A 25,011-nucleotide genomic window follows, 5' to 3' on the forward strand; every position below is an offset into this window, starting at 1 on the left:
AAGCTATTTTGACTTTCAAGACAAAATTACTGGTGTCATCATAAGCTTAGTTATACATTTTAAGCGCTTTTTTGTTATTGTTTTTGTTCTGTTCTTTTTTTTTTTTTTTCATGCTTCTCTTCATGCATCTCTCTGTACAAATATACAGCATAGCACATTAGTTCATTTCATTACCAAAATTCACTACAGCTACAAAAACACCATAAATATATCTGAAAATCTCTTTATTAAAAAAACTCTTTATTAAAACACCAGCACTACTTCTCTTCTAACAAGATGAGTTAGCCTATATATCATATACAAGAGGAAAAAAAAAAACATTTACATATGAAAAGTGCTAGAAACAAAAGCAAAATTCTAACCATAACAGAAAAATAAATGGTGATTATAAACTTTCCACCTCTTCTGTGGAGTTAAGCAGTCGTAAATAAGGTAGGAGGAAAAGTGACTCCAGTTTTGAATGGCCTGTAAATCAGTGTGTGACTGCATGAGGATGGTGAAATGTGGTGAAGTGTCCTGTTACCCCATGCAAATGTCTGTATGCTTTCTTACTTGGTTCCTTAAAGCCTCGAGCTTTCCATAGAGATCATCCTGAAACTGAAATCAGGCACTCTGTATTGTACAGACTGATGCTAGGATTTTGTAGTATGATATTTCTTTATTTGAGGGAATTGCTGCTTGTTCTTGGTTTTGGATTTGCACTGTGGCTTACAGCAATGGAGGCAATAAATTAAAACATAAATGTACCGTTTAATATGCAATAAAACTTTATGATGGTTAATTTTTACCAGTACTGTAATGGTAATTCATTTTTACTGGCTCACTGTTTGTGGCTCTAGGAAGAAAAGCAACTGAGAAAGTACTGCAAGAAAACACCATAAACATCTTACTTATTTACTGCATTTTCATGTGTGTGTGTGTGTGTGTCTGTGTGTGTGTGTGCGTGTGTGTGTGTGTAAAACTGTGAAAGTTAGTTATATAGATTAATATTAAAGTAATTATATAAATCTGTTGGTTATTGTCAAAAATTTATGCATTAAAAAGTACCTTTATTACCCTGCACCTCGGAACACTTGGAACACTTTTTTTTTTTTTTAACCGCAGGTTAAATGCAATTGGTTGAGCAGGTAAACCAATCAGATTCAGGATGCTCTCTGATTGGATAGTATAAGAGTGTCAGTTATGTTCTAAAGGGGCGGAGCCTAAAACATACTCGCTATTTTCTGCCCACTAGCGGTTCCTCCGAGGAGGAGCTGCTCAGCTTTAGTTAAAGATTCACATACTTGAAAATATTACACAGTTGGAAATCAGCAAACTTTGTAATGTCAGTATTTTCACTTTTTATTAAGTTGGCTAACTTAATAAAAAAGAAGATGGGTATCAACAAAAGAAAATGTTAAAGGTTACAATTTTCCACTGCTTATGGATGAAAGATTTAGGCCTATAGCATAACTCTTGATTTTGTATGATAAATAAAATGGCCCTTGGTGCTGTCTACAAAAACGCTTACATGTTTTTATGTTTGTTTGTTTGTTTTTTCCCCTCTGTTGAATAGCTGCTTTACCCAGAAACAAGGCTCACATGTTTTCCAAATAGTTTAATTGAATGCTAAAATCAGTAACCATGCTATTCCTGGTCCTTTGTGGTGCAGTATAGTCTAATGAGACGCTTCTGTGTATTTATGCAGTATGATGACAGGTTTTTGCGTATGGAAATGATTATGGACGTGAAAAGTGTAACGGTGTAAAACGTAAAAATAAAAATGTTAAAGGTCGATGTGCGATCTGAGTAAATAATGTTTTTTTTTTTTTAAACACGTGTGCAATTAAATGCATTCAAATTAACATTTAATTTAACTTAACAATATAAGTACAGTCTATTTAACATTAACTAATCACATGTGAAATTACTGTTATTGTTCTGTAAGGAGGAGTGCATCTACAGGTTACGGTTTGATTGTTTGTACAGTTTCTATAAGTCGCTTATTTCCGATGGGTTAAAAAACAAAACAACCTGATCTCACGAGGCGTGTGCAAGAGACCCACGAGCTCTTGGCGTTAATAAAGAGTTCCCTCTAGTGGTCACCTGCTGGTACTACAAGCTACATGTTCTGTGAGATTGTAAAAAATAGGCAGAGCAGAGATACTGTATATAAGTATATCTTACACACGGTCTGTGAGATAGACAAGAGGGGATATAGTGGTTTATGTGCAAATACGACATGCTAAGGATTTTTTAAATAAATATGATCGTCCTGTAGAGCTGCTGAGACATGCAGAATGTATGTGCTACAATGCTATATTAAAGTTTAGGTAATGGAAAGGTTTTAAGGATCTGGTTTCTTAATACTTTAAGAAAAGGAAAGGACATTAATACTTCAGCTGGGTTATTTAGACATTAAAATAAGCCTCCTTATTAACTTAGGGAAACTGACTTAACTCATTACCATTTTATCACTATTATTCTATTATTTATTCTACAATTATGCAATGACAATATTAGTTTTATATTAGTGTAACTTGTATAATTAGGCAAAATGAGCCTAAGTTTATAATGGTGGGTTGTGATTTCCACCAATGTAACAAACAATAAAAAACACAAACAAACAAAACACGGAGCCAGGTCCACATGCTTTGTTTGTTTGTGCTTTTTATTGTTTGTTACACTGGTGGAAATCACAACCCACCATTATCAAAGTTATTATAACCGATTTATTACCGAGTTCTTATAGTTCTTTTTTCTATAAGGTTTAAAGTAATTTATAATTTATACAGTATTTATAGTACTATAATTAAGTATTATAATTAAGTTTATTTGTTTGTTGTTTTTTTGTTTGTTTGTTTAGACTTGTCTATTGAGTTGAATGGGTTTAATCAAAAGTCCAAGAACTCAAAAACAAGTTATATTTTAATTTTTTTAAATAAAAATGTGCTCTGTCTGTGTAAAGTTCAGGAACAAGAAGCTCTATGGCCCTAATAAATAGCCAGAATATTATTGTACATATTTGAATAATGAGGCTGATGTTTAGATAGTTAGACTATGTTCATAAAATAAATCTGCACTGAAGGGGTCCAGGGAATTTATTTATTTTTTAATTTTTTAATTTTTTTTTTTTTTTGAGAATGCCTAAACTAGATCATACTGATAAAAAGCATTAAAGCCTAGTGTGTAACAGGTGTACAGTAAGTGATGAGTGGTTTGTGCAGAAGTAGGAGAAGGCCACCGCTTTAAGGCCCCCTCCCTCTCTCCTTCACTTCCGCCGCGTCTCCTTATCGGCCATTTTAATTTAACTCTTTCATGAAAAGTTATGTAAACACAACAAAGCTACTAAATGCTTTGATGCTCACCTTCGCCAAAACACACATCACATGTATGATCGCTGAATGTGATTAAAGACTAGGCGCCGGAAGAGGACGACCCCAGGACTGTGTGCTGCAGCGGGAATACTGAGAGCAGCCTGCGAGAACATAATCAGGTACTGCACACTGCACCATGCTGCAGCAAGGGCCCTGCCTTCTCCTTCAGCACTGAAATGAAGGCTGCACTTATTTCTGACTGAAATCTAACGCACACTTTATTCACGTAGAAGACAACGCCATCACTAAACTTGCCACTTAGACACTCGAATGATTAGGCTAAACGACAGCCTACTGTGTGTTAGATTACAGAATTACTAACACTCTTTCAGCAGCTGTTACTCGAAACACACAGCTAAACGAGGCGTGCAAGCATTTTATTTTATTGTTCTATTTGGTACCACCGCTTAGTCATGTGTCGTTCGCGAGTGAGTCGACTCTTTGAATCGGTTCTTTTAGGGAACCGACTCGCCATTCTGAAGAAACACACAGACTGCAGTGCAGCTGTGAAAGGAGAGCATCCAGGGAAACTTATCAGCACGTGAACTGTTAATGATATCTGTATTTTTTATACATTAATGTTTTTTGTATTTGTTATACATTATTAGTGTAGATGTGATTTAAAGGCAACATGAGAGACTGCATGAAGGTGTGTGTGTGTGTGTGTGTGTGTGTGTGTGTGTGTGTCTGTAAGTGCAGTATTGTGGGGATGTGAATATCAGGTTATGTGGACAGGAATCTTCTTTAAATTAACTAAAACTAAAAACTATTGGTTTTTCCCCCCCGAAACTTTTGATAACAGATCTTTTTTAAGTTCACATTTGGTTTTCCAGCAAAGTTTTCTTTAGGGGAAATATAACACTGTGGTGGATTATGGTTCAGGTCAGGTTCACCAAACCTTCTTATATAATTTGAACCTCTCTGGAACCAACCAGGAGAATGGTCCCCTATCCCTGTTATAAGCTTCCTGTATGTGATAAAACACTCGCTGTCTAATATAATCTAATATAATCTATATATATCTAATAAAACACTTGCTTTTCTAATATATATAAGCTGCATTTATACATATATAGAATAATAGTAATAATAATGATGATTATTAGTGATATTGTTATTATTGTTGCTGCTGTTGATAATAATAATAATAATATAATCACAGGGCCTATTAAAAAGAGAATCTTGTGTTTTTTTAATGCACACAAGGGAGGCACAGTAATATTATTACAGTATTTCTTGTGCAAATATGTAGCACATTTCTCTTTTTGTTTACATTTATTTAAATTAAATGCAGTGTAAAGTAGCCTGTAATGATATTGTGTTAATCACAAGATAGGATTTCACTAAACAGTTTAAACGATCGGTAGGTGCAAACCAACAACTTTCGTTAAAAACAAAACACCAAGAGACTTCTGAGAGTGTAAAGAGTCGGCTCTTCCTGATGAGCTGAATCACTGACAGAAGCCGGAAGTCTGTTACTACCGCCGCTCTGTCCCCGCCTCCGGGAAACCTCTGCGCATGCGCAGATCATCCGCGAAGTGGGCGGTGTTCCTATAAATCTTTTCATTTTTGTATTTAAGGAGGCTAGCGGTGAGGGCGGAAATTAGCATTCCAGTGTTATTTATTGTCAGCGATTTTTTTTTGGTTTTTTTTAAAAACCTTTAGTCTAGCTTCACACCGCGGTCAGAGGAAGTAGCCTGTGAATTTACAGCTAATGCTTTAACCTCCATATGGAGTTCATTTTGTCCCAAAAGTATTACATAGAATTACAAGCAAATTATGAAGCATCAGCAGCTAAAATGCTGCAAGATCTAAGAAGTTGCATATAGGCCACAAGCCATAAGAATTAAATCAAAACCTTTTTTTATCTTTATTGCCAGTCGCAAGTAAATTTATCTCCTTTGTTTTTTCTCCCGGTACATTCGTCATGAATAATCAAGAGTAATATACCAATTAGTAATTAAATAAGTGATACTTATAATTCTTATTTAACATTTGCTTGTGGTTCTTTGCTGATTCTTCTAATTTTGCTTGATAATTTAGGCGCAAAGTACACAATGATCGTGTGACTATACACTCACTGACCACTTTATTAGGAACACCTGTACACCTATTCATTCATACAATTATCTAAGCAGACAATCAGGTGGCAGCAGTGCAGTGCATAAAATCCTGCAGATACAGGCCAGCAGCTTCGGGTATTGTTCATATCAACCATCAGAATGGGGAAAAATGTGATCTCAGTGATTTTGACCATGGCATGATTGTTGGTGCCAGACAGGCTGGTTTGAGTATTTCTATAACTGCTGATCTCCTGAAATTTTCACGTATAACAGTCTCTAGAGTTTACTCTGAATGGTGCAATAAAGTAAAAATATCCACTGAGCAGCAGTTCTGTGGACAGAAATGCCTTGTTAATGAGAGAAGTCAACAGAGAATGGCCAGATTGGTTCAAGCTGACAGAAAGGCTACTCATATAATCATAGAAAAGCATCTCAGAATGCACAACATGTTGAACTTTGGGCTAAAACAGCAGAAAACCATGTCGGGTTCCACTTCTGTCAGCCAAGAACAAAAAGCTGAGGCTGCAGTGGGCACAGGCTCACCAAAACTGGACACAGATGACAGGGTCAGAATTTGGCACCGACAGCATGAATCCATGGACCCAACCTGCATTGTGTCAACAGTCCAGGCTGGTGGAGGTGGTGTAATGGTGTGGAGAATGTTTTCTTCAATTTCAGCCTGTAAATACCAATGAATGCCACAGCCTATTTGAGTATTGCTGCTGACCATGTGCATCCCTTCATGGCCACAATTTACCATCTTCTAATGGCTACTTCCAGCATGATAATGCACCATGTCACAAAGCAAAAGTCATCTCAAACTGGTTTCACGAACATGACAATGAGTTCAGTGTTCTTCAGTGGCCTTCCCGGTCACCGGATCTGAATCCAGTAGAAGATGTGGTAGGATGGGAGATTCATAGCACAAAAGTGCATTTGAAAAAAAAAAATCTGAAGGAATTGCATGATGCGATTTTGTCAACATGGACCAGAATCTCAAAGGAATGTTTCCAACATCTTGTGGAATCCATGCCATGAAGAATTGAGGCTGTTTTGAGAGCAAAGGGAGGCCCTACCCAGTATTAGTATAGCGTTCCTAATAAAGTGCTCCATGAGTGTATGCGTAGCAGTATGAAACAGGCTCTCCATCAAGATGAGATTGTATACCCATGATTGTATATGTCCACATTAGCCCTATAATGTGGATGGGCTAACCCATACAAATCCCAAAATGGCCCTATGTAGGACCACTGTGGGCTAGCCCACACTGGGTCAATACCTATTTTATCCACATTAGCCCAAAGTGGGTTTTCCGTGGTTAGCTCACACTGATGTCACGCTGATGTGACATCACCAGTGGCACGATGTGGACTGCCCAAGATGGGCCAATGTGGGTTAGAGCCCCATGTGGGCATGTTTGATAGGTAGCTTCGAAAATGTTCCCATTCTTTTGGCTCACGCACCACCAGAGGTTTGATACCAGACTTTCGTACCAGACTTGAGGTTTGATTCGCACCTAGTATGTAGGGTAGTGTACAGGTTTCAATTCAGCCAAGGACCTGGTGGCGGTGTCTTCTATTGCAGCATTCACTAAGCACATTGCCTGGGATGCCTATGGCACCAAAATAGGCCAGTGTTTGTTATTGGATTTCATTTACATCAATGCATACAGTATTTAATTAGCTAAATCTAATCATGGCCACATGTGCCTTCATGTGTCTCAGGAAAACATGAGGAAAAAGCAGAATGTGAAAAACAGGAAGGCAGAAGAGACTACAGTTGTGCAGGAGTTTGCTGTGGAAAAAATCATTCGTCGAAGAGTCAACGATGGAAAAGTGGAATACTATCTGAAGTGGAAAGGCTTCACAGAGTGAGTGTGAGAAAACGTCTGACAGGGTAGCTATATATGTATATATGGATTTTTTTAGGTTCTGTTTCACTATATTGGGTTGATCATTGAGCTTTGCCACAGCTTGAAATGTTTAACTGATTGGATCTTTCAAATATTATTCAGATAGTCCTTTATTTACTTTAAAAATACACACCCTGCAATCGATCTGTTATTTCTATCTCATTTCCTGCTGATCAGACTCTAAAACATTAACATCAGCTCAGGAAAAAAGTGCTCTAATTTGTTGTTTCCTTATGACTCAAGATATAAAGCACATGTGAACCTGGTTCTAATACATTATGTCTCCAGTGCTGAAAACACTTGGGAGCCGGAGGACAACCTGGACTGCCCCGAGCTGATTGAAGAGTTTCTCAGAAACTTGGCTGTCTCAGGCGAGACAGAAAGAAAGGACAATCTTGCTCTGGATCCTGTTATTCAGCCCAAAGAAGAACAGACAGAGCTGGATGCTAGCACTGTAAGTGTTCAGGCAATTTTTTTATGCCATATAGTCAGCTTATAAAATGATATAAGTAAAAATAAAGTCTCATCAAAATTAGCCAGAAATATCCACACCTTTTCCCCAGGAATGATATATCGCTACCCTTTTTAGCCATTAGTAATGAAATCATTATTGTAGCATACAGATACCAGACCTCACCATGTCTTTAATTACTGTTGTATATTTTCTGGTGACTGCCAGCAGCATCAGCAACAGTCTGAGAAAGAGCAGACAGTGTGTGAAACTGGGGAGTCTGCAGATCACAACACTGAGACCACCAACGACCAACCTCTTATCCAAGAACCAGAACGCATCATTGGCTCCACCGACCGACAAGGAGAGCTCATGTTCCTCATCAAATGGCACGGTTCCTCTATCTTTTGGTTATTGTTTACAGTTTAGTATGTCAGATTTCATGTTCATTTACATTTTCCAATTTAGCAATTAATGACTATTCTTAAATTATTTTGCCATTGCAGGAAAGACACAGATGATGTGGCGCTGCTGTCAGCCAGGGAGGCCAGTGTAAGATGGCCCAAGATGGTTATCGGCTTCTATGAGGATAAGCTTAGCTGGCACGAGGAAGAGGAACAGTGACAATGAACTGAACAATACATCTTGGCAGCTTTTAATGTTTCCTCTTAAATATGTCCAATGGGTTTTCCTGTCTGTGAAAGGTGTTGTGAAATTGTGTAAATCCCCAGACACTGTGAAACATGTCATAGCACACTGAACTGCACTGTAGGGTGATGTTTTAAAAAGTCAATCAAATTATCTAGATTGTAAAATAAATGGTTGTATAATCGGTGCTGTATTTGAACTGTACTTCTGTTTAAAATGTGTTATTGCTTTACTGTCTTTCAAATATGACCGACTTGAAAAAGGGGCCACATCATATACTAATGAGAATTTGTATATTAGAAGTAATCATTGTTACTGTTGGTCTCTGTGTAGCTGTTTTAGCACTTCTTCTACTGTGATTAAGACCAGTAATCTGTGAAATTAGTAGTTTTGTTCATTTGCACAAAGAAAGACAAATGTAGCATTTTAAGACCATGTTTTCTTTAAAAGCATTAATAGCACAGAGTGATATTTTATTACATCTCTGCCAGCACAGTACATTGTGTTGCAAAATGTAGTTTGCTTGTTTCACTTCCATGGTCTCTTTATGGTTTATTAGTGGGTTTTAATGAGATGCAAGAAACTCCTGTCGACTTAATAAATGTCAGATTAACTTGAGAAAGTCTCAGTCCTTTTACTGTACACTGTTGTTGCCAGTTTTCTCTGATAATGTGTGTATATCAGACTAGATTACCACAAATAGGGATTAAATTAGTTAGTTACCTGACCAGAATGTATGGTGTAGATGTATTCTACTGGATTTTGAAATCTAGATTTCAATTTATTGGATTTTGAATAGATTTCATTATGAAATTACATTTTTAACTTGTATTTATTGTTTTCTGTTTGACCTGCATTGCATCTCAACCTGAGCTGCACTTAATCTTAACATCTGTAGTAGATGTTTATAACTGAGGTCCCTTTGACCATCAGAGATCAAAAGTGAGAAGTATGGTTTCTTTCTAAAGGGAAAAACAAGTGCTCAGCAGCATGAGTAATTCCACAATTGCTAAAAAAAAAAAAGTTCCCTATAATTTGACAACTTCCCATTTTTTTCTCAGACAATTTGTTGTAATCCGAGCAATCGGCACTTTATTCTGCTGGTCCATCTCTATAGTCCTATGCAGGAATTCATAAATGTGTGGGTCCGGGATCCTCGCATTCAAAAGGAGGACTTCTGGCATGCATATCTGGATTATGAGATCTGCGTACATGTAAGTGTTTTAACTAACTGGCTAACTATATAAGGTCTTACTCTCATTTAAGAAGTGTATGATGCCAGTAAATCTATGTCTCTCATGGTGCTCACAGACAAACAGCTTGGCCTTCAATAAGAAGAGCTCTTGTGTGCGAAGGAGGTACAGCGAGTTTGTATGGTTGAGGCAGAAGCTGCAGGAGAATGCCTTGCTTGTGTATGTACCCTTTAGATCTTTACTGATTTGAAATTAAAATGGTGTTATTTACGATCTCTGAGTTATTTTTTTTAAGCTTGACCCTTGATTTATGATCTCTTTATTTTACTATATTTAGTAATAAATTTACTACACTCCTGGGCAAAAAAAGACAAATATTAAGCTTTTAATGGTTTTAACAACAAATAATATATCAGAAAATTAGCAAGAATTAAACAGATTCACTCCTCAGACCTCCTGTGCCACCATTTGCTCATTTACTGTTGCTGCAGTGAACTGTTTGGGGAAAAGCTAGAAACAGAAATTCAGGTAAATTAATGATAATGATTAAAATGTTTGATGGAAAATTCAAACTAACACATGTCTCAAATTTTCCAAAAATATTTCCTGGGATGTTTTTTTTCTTAAAAGATTAGTCATTATTTGGTTATTTGCCTCACCTGATGCAGCCCATGAAGGGCCACAAGGCTTAAACATTTAAAGAAATCAAAGAGAAAAGCTATCTCATACTAAGTTCCTTTATCTATTTGTTTAATTCTTGCTAATTTCCTGACCAATGATTTGTTTTGATTAAGACCATTAAAAGCTTAATATTTTGCCATTTTGGGCTTGGCCCATTTTTTTGTTTATTTTTATTTTTTTTTTGCCCAGGAGTGTATATCTGTGAAATATCTATCAGCTCCTGCATAAAGGTTGTGAAATACTGTTCTTAAAAACATACGACATGGATAACATTGCTAAGATTATCATAGCTGCTATGTTGACTGGTTTTGTGGACTGTGGTGTGACCTTTAGAGTGAATCTACCTGAGCTTCCTCCAAAGAACCCCTTCTTCAGCCTCAACAATGCCCGACAGATCACTGATCGCATGGAAGGACTAAGGCACTTCCTGGAAGAGTAAGTGTCTTGTATGAGTAACTCTGTGACCAAAAGTTGCCAACTCCAAATGTGTCTGTGATGTAGTTTGCCCAAACATTTTCATAAATCATTATGTTGAGCAATTTATCAATTGCATTAAAGTTTGACTGTAGGTCATTTGAAGGTTTAAGGGTTTGCTCAAATGTCCAACCAGTGTAACTCGCCTTCCTGTGTGTGTTCTGTAGGATCGTGCGCAACCCAGTGTTGCTGTCTGATAGCTGTCTGCACCTCTTTCTGCAGTCTCAGCTGAGTGTAAAGAAAATTGAGGCCTGCGCTGAGGGCAAGAGCCACTACACTGTCACTGAGGCCATTCAGAGCTCTGGCTCCAAGATACAACGTTTCTGCTCTGAAGAGAACTCACAAGAGGAGAGAGAAACTGACTCCGAGTGACTGGCTTTTGTCAGATTTATTTTGGTCATGGCTCTTGATTAATCATTGAGGGAAAACAAAGAAAACATTTAATCACAGTGTATTTGCCACAGCATTCAGAATTCAAGCCATCCAACCTAAAATGGGATAAATGCATATGTAAAATGTGATTGCTAAATGATTAATCTAAGCTGGTCCTCCTCTTTTCCTTTTTGTGCTGTGAATGTGTACTGTATCTATAATAATATTTATCTTTATTGCCCAATAATAAAGCCTTATTGGGACTGAATTTGTGGGAAAACATTCAGCGTGTGGTCTCTGTATGAAATATTTTAATGTTTGAACCACAGATGGGTCTTGAGAGTTTTATAGGATGAATTTACTGTGCGCTTGCAAATGATCCTTAACTGTCTCTAAGCAAGCCAACTCAAAGGATGTTTTAACTGAGGCCCCTGAGGGATGTATTCTGGCTATTGCGTAGATCATTGTTATGCTAAGTGTCATAATCATAACGCAGAAAGACTAATAACACATATGTATCTAAAAACTGACTTCTCTAATTGGTAAATCTGACGGCTGTTTAAAATGCTGCGTGCTTTTGGTCAGCAGGTGGCGCTTCTGCTATGTTTATTTGCTTGAAAGGCTGCTACACTACTGAGATCCACTTTAGTCTTCTATTATTGTGCAGATCGGAGTATAATGGAGTATAATATACATTGTGTGAATGTGACTTTGACATGTTAAAATAAATAAATAAAAATACATACAAAATTTGGGAATGGGAATATGCTTTATATTTATAAAAATGGGAATACGATGCTTTATATGACATCTTGAAAGACAAAAAAAATGAGGCTCTCATGTCCCCTCTCTCACCCTAATGTTTCTCTTGCTTCTGTCTTTCTCTGTTAAAGCATTATACAGGACGTTCAGTTTTAGTCAACAAGTTGAGATGTTCCTCTAATCTCCTGCTCCCCGAACATCATTCCTGCACCCAGGCATTCCCATAAGGACCATGTCAGCTGCCTGCCACTGGCTCACTAACAATGGAGAGTGTCTTAATAAGCTCCCCATGCAGTCAGCTGCCTCTTAGTAAAGCTGACAGGCCTGGGACCGCGGAGCTCCCAGTGGAGTGCCATAGGATGCACACACACATACCTGAGTTGTATGAGCAGCCCTTGCTGCAGTGTGAGTGGACCACCACATTGACAGGTGTGTTGGTTAATGTCATTAAACCGTCATTCTGTCCACCTACCATGCTGAAACACTCGGCCTCTGGGCTGACTTCTTCATGAGCCGGTCATTCAGCAGCCCAGATGGAGCAGGTGACATTTCAATCGTACTGCGATGTCCACAGCATTTATTTTCTATTAGGCTGGTCTACTGTTCAGTGTAAATGTACACCACACTGGCAAAAAGAAAGAACAACTTAAAAAGATTAAAGGCACACTATATGACCAAACATTTGTGGAAACCTGACCATCACACCCATATGTGGGTCTTCCCCAAACCGTTGACACAAAGTTGGAAGCACACAATTGTATAGGATGTCTTTGTATGCTGAAGCATTACTTTTCCATTCACTGGAACTAAGGGGCCCAAACCTGTTCCAGCATGACAATGCACAAAATGCACAAAAAAGGTTCCTGAAAACATTATTTGCCAAGGTTGGAGTGGAAGAACTCGAGTGAACCCACTGAACACCTTTGGGTTGAACTGGAATGCTGACTGTGCACCAGGCCTCCTCACCTGACATCGGTGCCTGGCCTCACTAATACTGGCTGAATAAGCACGAATCCCCACAGCCAAGCCAGAAAGCCTTCCCAGAAGAGTGGAGGTTATTATACCAGTAAAGGGGGAATAAATCTGGAATGTTCAACAAGCACATTTGAGTATGATGGTCAGGTGTCCATGGTCAGGTGGCCTATTAATTTTTGTATTAATACATATTTATTGAATGACCTAAAACACAGACTTCAGATCACAGTATTTTTAACACCGTAACACATGCTGTACTTAAAATATATTCCATACAGTGAATAAATCAAATCTGGGCCTATTAAATATTCCTAATAAAATATTCATTAAAAAAATTAAATATCAGAAAAATGACCAACGTTAAGGAACCTATATTTTGAACTGAAATCAGCCCAGTATTAAAAATATTACAAAATTTGAAAGACGCTGTGACCAACTGAGAGAATTAAAGTGGAAAAAGGAAGATGCAGCTGATTAGATTCATAATTAACGATTATGACATCTTTTTTTCCAGTTCCATAGGTTTTGAAAGGCTTTTTATTTTCATGGAAGACATAGAAGGGTGGTAGAAGGGTGCACAATATGTAGCTTTGCTGCCTCACAGTAACAGCGGCCCTGGTTTGATCCTGAGCTTGGGTTACTGTCTGTGCAAAGTTTTCTCCCTGGGTCCACAAGGCTTTCCACTGGGTTCTCTGGTTTCCTCCTATGTCCTAAAAATTTGTCAGCTATGCTAAATTGGCCATAGATTTGTGATGGACTGCCCTCCCATCCAGGGTGTATTCCTGCCTCACACCCATTGTTCCCAGGATATGCTCCATACCTAACTTGACTCTGACGAGGATAAAGTGTTTACTAAAGAAGAATGAATGAATAAATTTCATAGAATGTAATTTAGACTACAGTTGCATCTTATTGCATCTGTTCTTCATGAGTAATAATGTAATATATAAATGTAAAATAATACAGTATAATACAGTATAATAATGGTTATTCTTAAATTCCTTAAAATTTGTCATTTTGATTATTCATTCACCAACTTTTGTCCCTCATTTGGTTGTATTATTATTATTATTATTATTATTATTATTATTATTATCTTTGTTCATCATTGTGTTTATTGGATGGATTACTATTAAATATTGTAATTGGTTACTTATTATTTTCACTGGGTAATTATCTGTATTTTTAATTTTACTCTTCACTGTAAAAGCTTCATATACAGTATGTGTGCAGGGCTGCAGCAGAGGCTACACTATTCTAATGTAACATGCCATAAGCTGTAACATGCCTGACACATTTGCTACATTAATTAGATTATCGTGTCGTCCTGTAGTGACAGTGATATTCATTATAAATTCATAATGAGAAGAAACAAAGGGCTCCTGGCTCCATGACAGACAGGTAAAGGCACCTCTAGCCCTCCTGTGCTCACTATGGACTAGAAGGGCAGGGCCGAGCGCACCAAATTGGAAATGGGAGGACTCGCTACTGAAGCTGTCTTATTAATCCTCTCAGGGACTGTCGACTTGCTCATAAAAAGAATGTGTGTGTGTGTGTGTGTGTGTGTATACACTGCTTATATTACCCCTCCCGTCCCTTTCACACACTGTTGTAATGAAGCTGTCATGACTGCCACAGTGTGGATGTGGCTGATATTCAAATGGGAAAGCCATCACCTGCTCATGACAGAACAGTCCAATTAGAGGCAGAGGGCAGAGACCAGGGCTAAGCAAAGGTACGCCTCCTGTACCTCCACCAAGAGGAGCAAACACAGTGTAGTGTTTCAGTGTTCACTGCGGACTTACACGATGATCCATGGCCAGCTGTAACAGCATGAATTGCTCTCCTGTGCTGTGTAGAATGTATGGATACTACTAGCTGCTACCAACTAAGGATTTTTGTACCTGTCTTAGATCTGAGGTACATTTCCTAGGATGCATGCAAATGGACATATTGTTGCACTAGTTAAAATAGTAATTTAATGTGTTGAATGTCTACTTCACATGGAACATGGACACAATTTATGTGTCACACTGATGATACACAATACTTACTGTATTGTTTTATGCAGATGTTACAAACCCTTAATAGTTCAGTGGAAAGTCAGGCTACACATGGATTCATAAGAACTGAGCCTCACCATAAGAATAGTTGGGTCATAAGAATGTTCTGTGACTCTAAACATAGTATCACATTTCACCGGACAGTGAAGAACTACTGACTCTGTAAGGGTTTGCTTTGTTTGTCTTTAGAGAAGTTACTCTGAGCTATCTGAAATGGACTAGAGAGCAATGGTGACCTCAGCTGTTAATGCCAATCAGGTGCCATGACAATGCTAAAAATCCCCCACACCTGGAAAGAGTCCTATCAAAAGCCAGAGCCCAGACATTAAAGAACTGCTCCATATGTGACTCACTTCAGAAAGAAGACTTAGAAGGATATTGAGATATGTATGGAAGTTGTATATTAGTGCTGAATGAGCAGAATGTTTCTCAAACAGAAGCTGCAGAAGGAGAGAAGGGAAAGGAACGGCTCCGCAGGGGACTCAACCATCTGCTGCAGGGCACATCAGTGCTTCAGTCCATTCCAATCACAAATCAGCACACTCATGCATACACATGCGCACACACCTTGAATTTGACCTTTACTTTGTCATAAGCTATAAAGAGAGCATGAAATGAGATGCAAATCAGTATCTATGCATCTCTCCTTGTTGTCAATGTCTGTGAATGACAAATGTCCGTTTTCCTCTTCACAAATACAAACCTGTCCTGATTAAATCACCACCCTTTAAGTAACCTACCATATTGAATATTAGTCTACCAAGGTCAGCTGCTTGATGTTTAAAAACACTGCGCTGAGAAACTACCTTTTGCAATTAAAAATCAAATGTACTTAAATAGCACTGCAAAATTAAAATAGTTATTCAAGTGTGTGGGAGGAATCTTCCTCCTGGAAGATTAAGAGCTCACACACATACATAGTAAAACTCAGATCTACAAGCAAGATCATGCAATAACTCATTTGTCTTTCATAAGAAGTTAGGGAGGGGGTCGGCTTTGTGTGTCCTATCTCCACATCGAGCTCAATCTGAGAAACAGCTCTCTCTGTCACTGCTACCTGATCCAGACATTTTCCTGCTGTCAATCACACGTCGAGTGGGAAATGAAGCTGGATGTAGCTTGTCCCTCATTCATCAAGCCTGACAGGCTACCTTTGCGTGGTTACGCTTGATTGGGTGCCAGCAGCATGAAGCAGACAGTGATGGTACACACTAGTTTGAGATGGCAAAATTATAGAGAAATTATAGCAGCTGATCACTGGTGCAGCACCGTTTGACTGGGTGTTAAATGTCATCAGTGACCTGTATTTTCTAGCCTACGACCCTGGGGAGCACTGCATCCACACATATGGACAATTTCACTAAAATGCCTTCCTCATAGAATATTAGGTATGCATAGTGATGCATTGTTATGACCTCTAAAGCTCAAAGGATAAAGATGTTTGTGGATAACTTAGATGTTGCAGCTGGTGTACAACAATGAAACTAAGAAAAAAAAAGTCCCAGCATCATGTAACTGCATTAATATGTTCTCTGTACATGATAAGGATTAATCTGATATGTAGTCATCCTCCCTGGGTTTTGTCCTTAATAGCATTTACAAGAGAGCCATCTCCACTGACATCCAACCAGCGACTATGAACCTATACACATTTTAAAAGGCCTGCACTAGGCTTCTGCAATAGCAGAAAGAAAGATCTCTTCAGAAAAAAGCCCATCTTACAAAAAGGCTTAGTTATACCCCATGCCTGAATCAGTGGGTGTCTGTGATTGCCTCTGACACCTTTTAAATGGGTTTGTGTGCTGGCCTTTAAGAAGCATGGTTTCCTGAGGTCCTCACAGTGGGGCAAATAATAGCACTAAGCTAATATCTTGTTAGAGGGAGGAAATACGAAAGGGAGCTGGAGGGAATGAAAGTTGGTGTTCGCTGGGTAAGCCGTGTCTGTGTGTGTGTGGTGTGTGGGGAGGAGGTGCTCAGAAGAGGACTCGATCTCTCGAGGGCCCCTTGTATCCCTGCCAGGTCATATAAATCAGCATGCAGCTTGCGGCCGCAACGAGCTAGAAAATAAAAAAAGCATAAAAGTGTCGGAGTGAAATAGAGGGAGGGAGAATTCTTTTATGATGAAACTAAATTCTCCTTACTCGGCAATAGATCCACTGCCCAGGTCTGATTGTTTATTCCAGACGCCATTCATCATTGCACTACCACAAATGACTCAAATTACCACACCTGCTACTCATATAATGCTCTTACTATGAGTACTTCATACTCATGTAATTTAGACAGGAATTCCTGAAGGACAACCTAATGTTACATTGTACATATGGGCAGAAGTGCATTAATGCATTTTAGTTACCAGTTTTGCATGTGACATAGCAGACATGTTGTTGCACTTTTATGAGGAATTATCAAACAATTCAAATATAAAGGGTATTAGTGGTATTAAACATATTTAATGGCCCTATGGTTTTGGTTTTAGGCCATGAAGATGATGCTCACCTATCTACTTGAATCTGATAACCACATGTGTAATTTTAAAAAAATGCCTGGCTGATAGCCCTAACATCAAAGGACCATGGAGGCCTAACTTCAAGTGGCTGTCTTTTTCTGCAACGTATGCACAAGGACTGCAGCTCTTTTTACCTGGTTAGGTTTTGACTTAGCCCTGGCCCAAGCAAGCTCCTTTTTAATAACCTCACAAATATTTCCTGGACTTAGGTTGCTAAATCATCTCTGGTGAACTTGGCATCTACAAAGAGAACCCTGCCCTAGCCATGAAAGAGGCATGAGCCTCAGCAGTGATGCTGCTAAGCTCAGCACTTCCACCCTGTACATGATTCCTCCAATTCCATCCATGGTTGCACAGTGTGTGTGAACCTGGTGGGGTTATACTGAGAAAGTGCAACCCTGAGCTTGACTTGGGGTTAGTTTGAGTTTAACACCCAGAGGCATCCATGGGATTGACAGTATGTGTGTATCTACAAGTTTAACATCCACCAGCTAAAACAGTTTGGCAGCGCATGCGCCATCTCGGATAACTGTAGTATCATCTGTCATTCCAGGCTACTCCTTGCACTGACAAGCTCACCCCATGGGCATGCAAAACCATCCGTCATTTACTAACAAGCATTAGGTCTCTCAACTGGACAGCTGGAGTACAATCATATTCGTGGACACATAAGAGTAAACAGGACCATAGCCCAGTAAATAATCACACCATGATGAGGCAGCCAAGGGCATGGGCGAGATGTTTATAGCAGGTGGACAAACACCTGTCATACTTATACTGCTGATTTATTCTGGGAGAAACTTCAGAACATATGTCTCTTCTAGCTGCCAAGCTGATCTCTCTTTCTCTCTCTGCCAGTGCTCCTCTTTTTGGGATGTCATAGTGTAGGTGTAACCACTTTTATCAGACTATTATGTAATTTTTGCATATCTGTAGTGCATAAGACACTAACCTGGCATCACTTAGAACATACTGTTTAGTGTATAACCTATTACTTTAAAACAGCAAGAAATAAGAGTTTGGAACTTTGCCATCTCTATTGAAAGCCACAGTTTGTAATGTGGATTGTGCTATGCCTTTAGATTGGCTGCCAGTGCACCCATTCTAAGAGAATTCAAGGCTGTGTCCCAAACCACATGCATACTGAGTATGCCTAAATAGAACAGAGACCAATGTCATAGCAAAATACTATTTAGTACATTAGGATGCAGTCTGGGATGCAGCACAAGTATTCACAAGTCATGATTGCTTAGTATTACAGAAGTGTTATGAAAATTAAATTGTACTAATTAAAATAATATGTAACATCACTGCACATAACTATGACTGTCAAAGTTACTGAGTATCAAATAAAAGAGCAAAATCTCTCAATAAGAGGCTTATGTTTTAGCTACTGTTTACCAATTAGCACTTTGACTGCCTGATCCAGCAGCAGTACCTGTGCAATGGTACAACTGTTCTCGTTATGCAAGCTCAAAAATAGCACAAAGGCTACAGAATTGACCCTAATGTTAGCTAGCTAGCTAAAATATAAGTTCTATTTAAAGGAGAAAGGGTTGCCCTGCTGTAATTTCACAGTACACTCCTCAGGGTCAGACCATAGGGTGAATATATGGGACTTTTCCTGAGGCTCTGCACATATGTGAGGTTGATAGATGCAGCTAGCCCTCTAACTCTAGCTCACTAAATAAAATATAGAAAAGAGTATAAAACTATTACCTTGTTTCCACTGGTTTTTTGTTTTGTTTTGTTTTGGGTTTTTTTGTTACTCAATCTGTGTTATCTAATCTGTTTATTTTTTTCTCCAGGCGGTTAAAGAAAGTTTGGCATGTACCGGATAGCGTAAACATGATGGATAGCTCATACCCACACCAGATGATAAAAAGACATATGAGCATGTGAAGGTCAAATGACTCTTTCCCAATATAACCAAGTTTGAAACACAAAAATACAGAGAAACTCGCTAACACTTTACCTTAGTCACTAGCCTTCTTTTATCATTTCTTTAGCTAAACTACTTCTTAATTGGGTTATAAACCATGACTATCATCTATCATTCATTAGCTACCCACAAAATTAGACAACAAATCATTGCCTTTCTTATTCACCACAAAAAAAAGCTAAATCCACATCAGTCCTTTTTTTACACTTAAAGCTGGGCCGTGATGATGTTTGACATAACTGAGCTGGCGTAAGACATTTGCGCAACAATTCCAGCCCAACATCATCACAAAGAACTGACTGAATTAGTCAGAGATAATTGAGGACTGTGGGAGTCAGAGTGATTCAGCAATTTCATGTGGTTTGACACTGTATGTTTGAGTATTCTACTCCATTATTTGGTAATGTTATGTGGTCCTCTAGCTCCATTCAGGCCAATTCATACCGAACAATCACACACACACACAAACACACACACATATATATATATATATATATATATATATATATATATACATATATATATATATATATATATATATATATATATATATATATATATATAATTTTCCTCACATGTGGTAGTAAAGCTTCCATTTTTACAAGCATCTCAATCCATACCAGGTGTGTCAGAGGCACATAAAATATGAGCCCTTGCATCATGCTGTTTGCTGCAAACTATTTTTTTCACTCTTATGTAAATGAATTGCTAATCCGTTTAAATCACACTTTCTATAGGCTGTGAACTTAACTTCCACTTAGTTTATGTGTGTAGTTAAAATTATTTTTATTATTAGCCAGTCTATTTGATTCTGTGTTTAGGCCATGGTAAAGAGGAACACCTCTAGCTTAAGAGAAGTGACCATAAGAACTAAATACTGTCTAGTGTTGGCCCACTTTCAAACACTGGTAAAAATAAAAATATGAAGCATGGTCTCTAAAATGTCTTTGTTTCAAATGATTTGGAACAGGACCAGAATAACCACTTGTAAGCCATGGTATTTGCTGTGAAAGATGTCTGAGTCACAAGGGCTTGTCAAACATGGAGTACTATCCCAAGAACCAAGGTGTCTTAGTAGAAAATGTGGTTGTTGCTGAGACCTGGTGGCCTACTGTTCCCAATGGCACTTAACGGGCAGCAATTAATAACACCCAGGGATCAGGAGACGTAGTGCTTTTAACAAATTGCTCATATATTCCTCTTGCTGTCCAGGTCAAAAGAAAAGACCCCTGATTTAAAACAAAGAAGCTGATTCCCGACAATGGCTCATAAAGGTTTGTTCTTCAAAAACCCAGAAGTATATTATCCTTAATATACTGGGATTAATGGAATGACACAAACCATACAAACCAAACAATCAAAAGAACACGTCGTGATAACTGTGACCAAATATGTTCAAAGATTGTAGTTTAAAAGCCACTCAGACTAACAGAGGCCTTTTTAATTGCTAAAACACTCAGCACCTAAAATACGAAGGCGAAGTTCACCGGTCATTATGAATCATCATGGCTGCAGCCAGCAATCATGAGAAAAGTAATGCATCAGCATCCTTGTCTGTATAGCTTTGGGTCCCACCAAATTGCTTTATGTTAGTCTTCAGCATGAGTTGCGTCTCCAGATGATGACCCCAATTAATATTTGCTTACATTTCAGCAGCTTCCGTGTCAGATTTAGTGCCAAAAAATGAAGACGTGGCCTTAATGGTTTGCTAACAGAAGGCCAGTTAAAAAAAATATACATATATATTTCCCTGAGAAATGCCTCAGAATACCATATCAGCACACCCCTGTTATTCAGAAAGAGATTAAGGTGTGAGAGGGAATGAGCGAAAAATGAAGGAAGACAGATAAAAAAAAGAGATAAAAAAGGTCAGATAAAAATGATTTAGATGTGAACAACTTGGGCAAGTAGAGACTGTAGTAGAGAAGATCTTTATCAGAGTTCCCCAGCTGTCAAGATTAATAGACCAAAAATTTACTGCCAGCATCTTAAAGAGGAAGATTACAAATTTTCCATAACCATAATCTTATCACCCACCAAGTTCTGTCACATACATTTTTTAACCCTGCTTAACCAATTATGTTGCTTAAAATCAATCACTGCAGAATACAGCATATAGGACAAAAAGCAGGTCCAAGTGAACACCTTGTCTGAACTTGCAGTTCTTAGCTTCTTAGTTCTCAGTTTTTTCTGACCTTTCTTTCCTTCCCCATAACTCTCTCTTCCTTTCTGTCTAATCAAACGTATCCTTTTATAGTTGCCCAATTTAATTAGAAATGTTTCAGTATCATTAATGGAATTTAGCGCCCACAAGATTAATTGGTTTATGGCTTTTATCTATGAAACCTTATATTTTAGGATCAAATTGTAATAAAAGAGTCATAGATGGAGCTGTCTAGAGCTGGGCACAGGACATGGTGTGGATCCATTAACAACATCATTTATTAGCATCATAAAACTGACGAGCAATATTTTGCCAAACAGCCCTTGGCACCCCAGTGTAGTTCTCTCAGTACCAAGTAGAATTTGCTGTGGGGCAAAAGGATAAGTGGACCACGCTGCCCTGTGTTTGCAAGAGCCATTTGCAACTCATGTACATGGTAGTAAACAGGTCACATAGGTTTCACACAAATTGTTTAAAGAATTTTTAATGAAGTCAGAAAAAATAAATAGATCAATTAATCTGGACCCCGATTTTTTTTAATGATCTAAGCATCCAAACATGTGTTGCACCTTGCAAGCATCTAAACAGTGGTTTGCACTTTAGGATCTGGACCTGAAGCTCAAATCTTGATGATAGGTGACATTTTTAATACAAATTCATAACATACATCAGTGCACATTAATCATATAAGTAGTTGTATTTAATTTATATGTGGGTTCAAATTTATATTGCATAAATTTCAAATACTAAAAAATCCACAATTAGAGAAAAATCAAAGCTGCTCTCAGATCAGGTCAACTTCTCCCAACACTTCTGTTCTGCACGCACACTGAGCTCCCTCTGCCATAGTGGACTTGTCCCTGCAGCACATATACCCTGCTTTTAATGTAATATCGCCTATGACTAATTATGGTAATTCATTACACCTCCAATTAGACTGTGGGATTTATGGCGATCTGGTACTATAAAGGCCAGGATTTATGGGGGCTTTGAATGTCACCCAGAGGACAGCGGGCCGGCTCCTCATCATTCAGCCCCCAGCCTGAAGCACTATATATCATCACAAAGACACAAAAACGCCCCATCCTTCTCTACTCAATGCCATACGTACCCATCCCTACCACTGTAGCCAGAATTATAGGCCTACTCAATAAGTGTAAGTAACTATAGCTCAAATTAGGATATCTACAGTAGGGTTCAAACCTAAGCCCACTACTGTTATTATTTCATCATTTATCTAAAGCTAATATGACATTTTAATCCACTTGACACTTACTATAAAAAAACTATTTACAGCCAAGACAAATGAGTTTTAGTAGTAGCAGTGTTTTCACGCTTTAGAACAAATAAAATCCTTTCTTACACAAGCCTACAATACCCCCAAAAACTAAAATCAGAAGAAAAAAATGAAAGGAAATATTTGTGAGGGAAAAACATGGTGGTGTCACTGTACTTTAATGGTCAGTTTTCATCAACAACAACACTGGATTTCTGCATTCAAAAAGGTGAGTGTGGTAAAACAATTAAAACATATGAACATATTAAATATTAAAATTATACATCTAACCTATTTATTTAATTATATCTATTATACATATTATATCAACTGTAATTGATTTTGTAACTATTTTTCAGTTTGGATAATTTCTATTGATTATGAAACTCACATCCATTACATTTTAGTCATTTTCTGGTTTTGTCTGAAACATGAGCCTTCTCATCACCTTTACCCTCATATTTCACAACCTTCAGTTTTAAATTCTCTAGAAATATCTGGACAATTAGGTGCCTGTTTTTTATTTTGTTTTTTGTTTTTTTTGTTTTTTGCTGTACACTCATATTTGTTTAGTGATTTCTGCATTAAATTCTGTATCAGCGTCTGACTAGTCTGCTGCGGGTGCTGCAGTGAATGCTGATTATGCTGTCTTATAAAATGTACTTGCAGATATTCTATTAAAACCTCAACATTAGATACTTACCTATATCATCTATTTGAAAAAAATAGAATACCGACCCTGAATGATAAAAATAATTATAGGTGGTGGTGGTGCTCAGATCCTACTGTATTCATGCACAAATATATAGCTAATTTTACAATACAAAAATATAATCTTTTTTTACTAGGCTACTAATCCTTGGTTGTGTGATTTTATTTCATCCATATACTTGTACCAGTTTACACAATGTGAAGAACATGCTTTCTTTATAATCTCTTTAGTATTTTTTTTTTTTTTTTTTTTTTGAGAAAAAGCCAACAGCACTCAGAGGACCACAGGTCCACTAAAAGCTCAGCCAACTCAGTCAGGCAACCAGCAGGTGTATAAATGATGGTGGAGTCATGAGCCGAGCAGGACCTCAGTGCCCTGGCAAGGACCACTCGTCCTCCACCCTGAATCCAGCTCTGTGTAGCAGAGCCCCTGCAAGGCTGATTGTTTCTCAGGCTGGACTGGTGCTGACTGAAGCCGAGGAGCGTGCTTACTAGTATGCTTCAGCTCCAGCATTTCAATCAGGCACACAGCAGGGCAGCCCATCTGCTGCCTCAACCCTCCCAGGTCCTATAAAACAGGACCACAGCAACCAGTACAGAGAACAGAGAGAAAACTAAAGCTCTGTCAGCACCTCAAAGACAATGGAGAATGCAAGTGATTGTTCTAAACGTCTCTAAAGTATGAGACTCTGAATTAAGCTAAACATGATTTGCCTGATTAATCAGACAAACTATTTAATTTGGTTCCTCTGTAAGACTTTCTACACGACGGCATTGTTCTCTTCTTTGTTGTAGTCTCTGAAGTAGAGCCGCAGAGCCTGTGGGGGGGACAGATGATTCCTCCCCCCGCCTCTTTCTGTCTCCAGGAACTGGAGAGAAATGTAGAATGAATACTAATGAACCCCCACCTCCCACCACAGGTGCCTTACGTCCACTCTGTTCACAGCTACTAGCTCTTTCATTCTCTCTCATTCTTTTGCTTTCTCAGACATAAGCTTCTCACAGGTATGCCATTTAGTGTATGTTAGAATATTTGCATGAGAATATTTTACATTTTTTTCACTTCAGTATAAGCTTATCTATAGCATGTATTTGCCAAATGGCTGTGATAAATAATTTTATAGACAAATTATTTTATAGATATTAAAGTCCTTGCTTTTGTGTTTAGTAGGCCTCGGAGGCTGCAGTCATAAATCACCATTAATAATTCAGAGCTGTGCCTGAAAGAAATTAAACAAAGCAAAAAACTGGACATAACTAAAACAATCTAGAATAGGCTATAAAATCAGCAACAAAGTGTACCAAAGAAAATAACGGCGCTGTAAGGAAATACTGTTAATCAGTGCTGAGATAGCCGATACTCTGCTGGCGGAGGACTTCACTAGTGGAATTATAATGACTACACTGCAAGATAGAAATCTACCAGAAAGCACTGTTTAGGGGTAGATTAGAGGAAAAC

General features: G+C 38.1%; 2 protein-coding genes across 3 annotated transcripts; both read left to right on the forward strand.

Moving 5' to 3' along the window:
* Positions 1 to 3,225: 3,225 nt before the first annotated feature.
* cbx3b (chromobox homolog 3b) lies at positions 3,226 to 9,052 on the forward strand. 2 transcript variants are annotated; one of them, XM_053237753.1, is made up of 5 exons: positions 3,226 to 3,475; positions 7,144 to 7,289; positions 7,620 to 7,785; positions 8,011 to 8,176; positions 8,294 to 9,052. In XM_053237753.1, the coding sequence occupies exons 2-5, from the start codon at positions 7,150 to 7,152 to the stop codon at positions 8,404 to 8,406; spliced, it is 585 nt and encodes a 194-aa protein (XP_053093728.1). In that variant the 5' UTR covers positions 3,226 to 3,475; positions 7,144 to 7,149; the 3' UTR covers positions 8,407 to 9,052. The 2 variants fall into 2 exon arrangements, with proteins under 2 accessions (XP_053093728.1, XP_053093730.1); XM_053237755.1 differs by having other exon boundaries at positions 3,228 to 3,475; positions 8,014 to 8,176.
* A 429-nt stretch (positions 9,053 to 9,481) lies between these two features.
* snx10b (sorting nexin 10b) lies at positions 9,482 to 11,902 on the forward strand. Its single transcript, XM_026940067.3, has 4 exons — positions 9,482 to 9,644; positions 9,742 to 9,842; positions 10,638 to 10,739; positions 10,946 to 11,902. Exons 1-4 carry the CDS (start codon positions 9,552 to 9,554, stop codon positions 11,148 to 11,150), a joined length of 501 nt encoding a protein of 166 aa, XP_026795868.1. The 5' UTR covers positions 9,482 to 9,551; the 3' UTR covers positions 11,151 to 11,902.
* Positions 11,903 to 25,011: the final 13,109 nt, after the last annotated feature.

Source organism: Pangasianodon hypophthalmus, chromosome 1 (genome assembly GCF_027358585.1).
Source record: "Pangasianodon hypophthalmus isolate fPanHyp1 chromosome 1, fPanHyp1.pri, whole genome shotgun sequence".
Lineage (NCBI taxonomy): Eukaryota > Metazoa > Chordata > Actinopteri > Siluriformes > Pangasiidae > Pangasianodon > Pangasianodon hypophthalmus.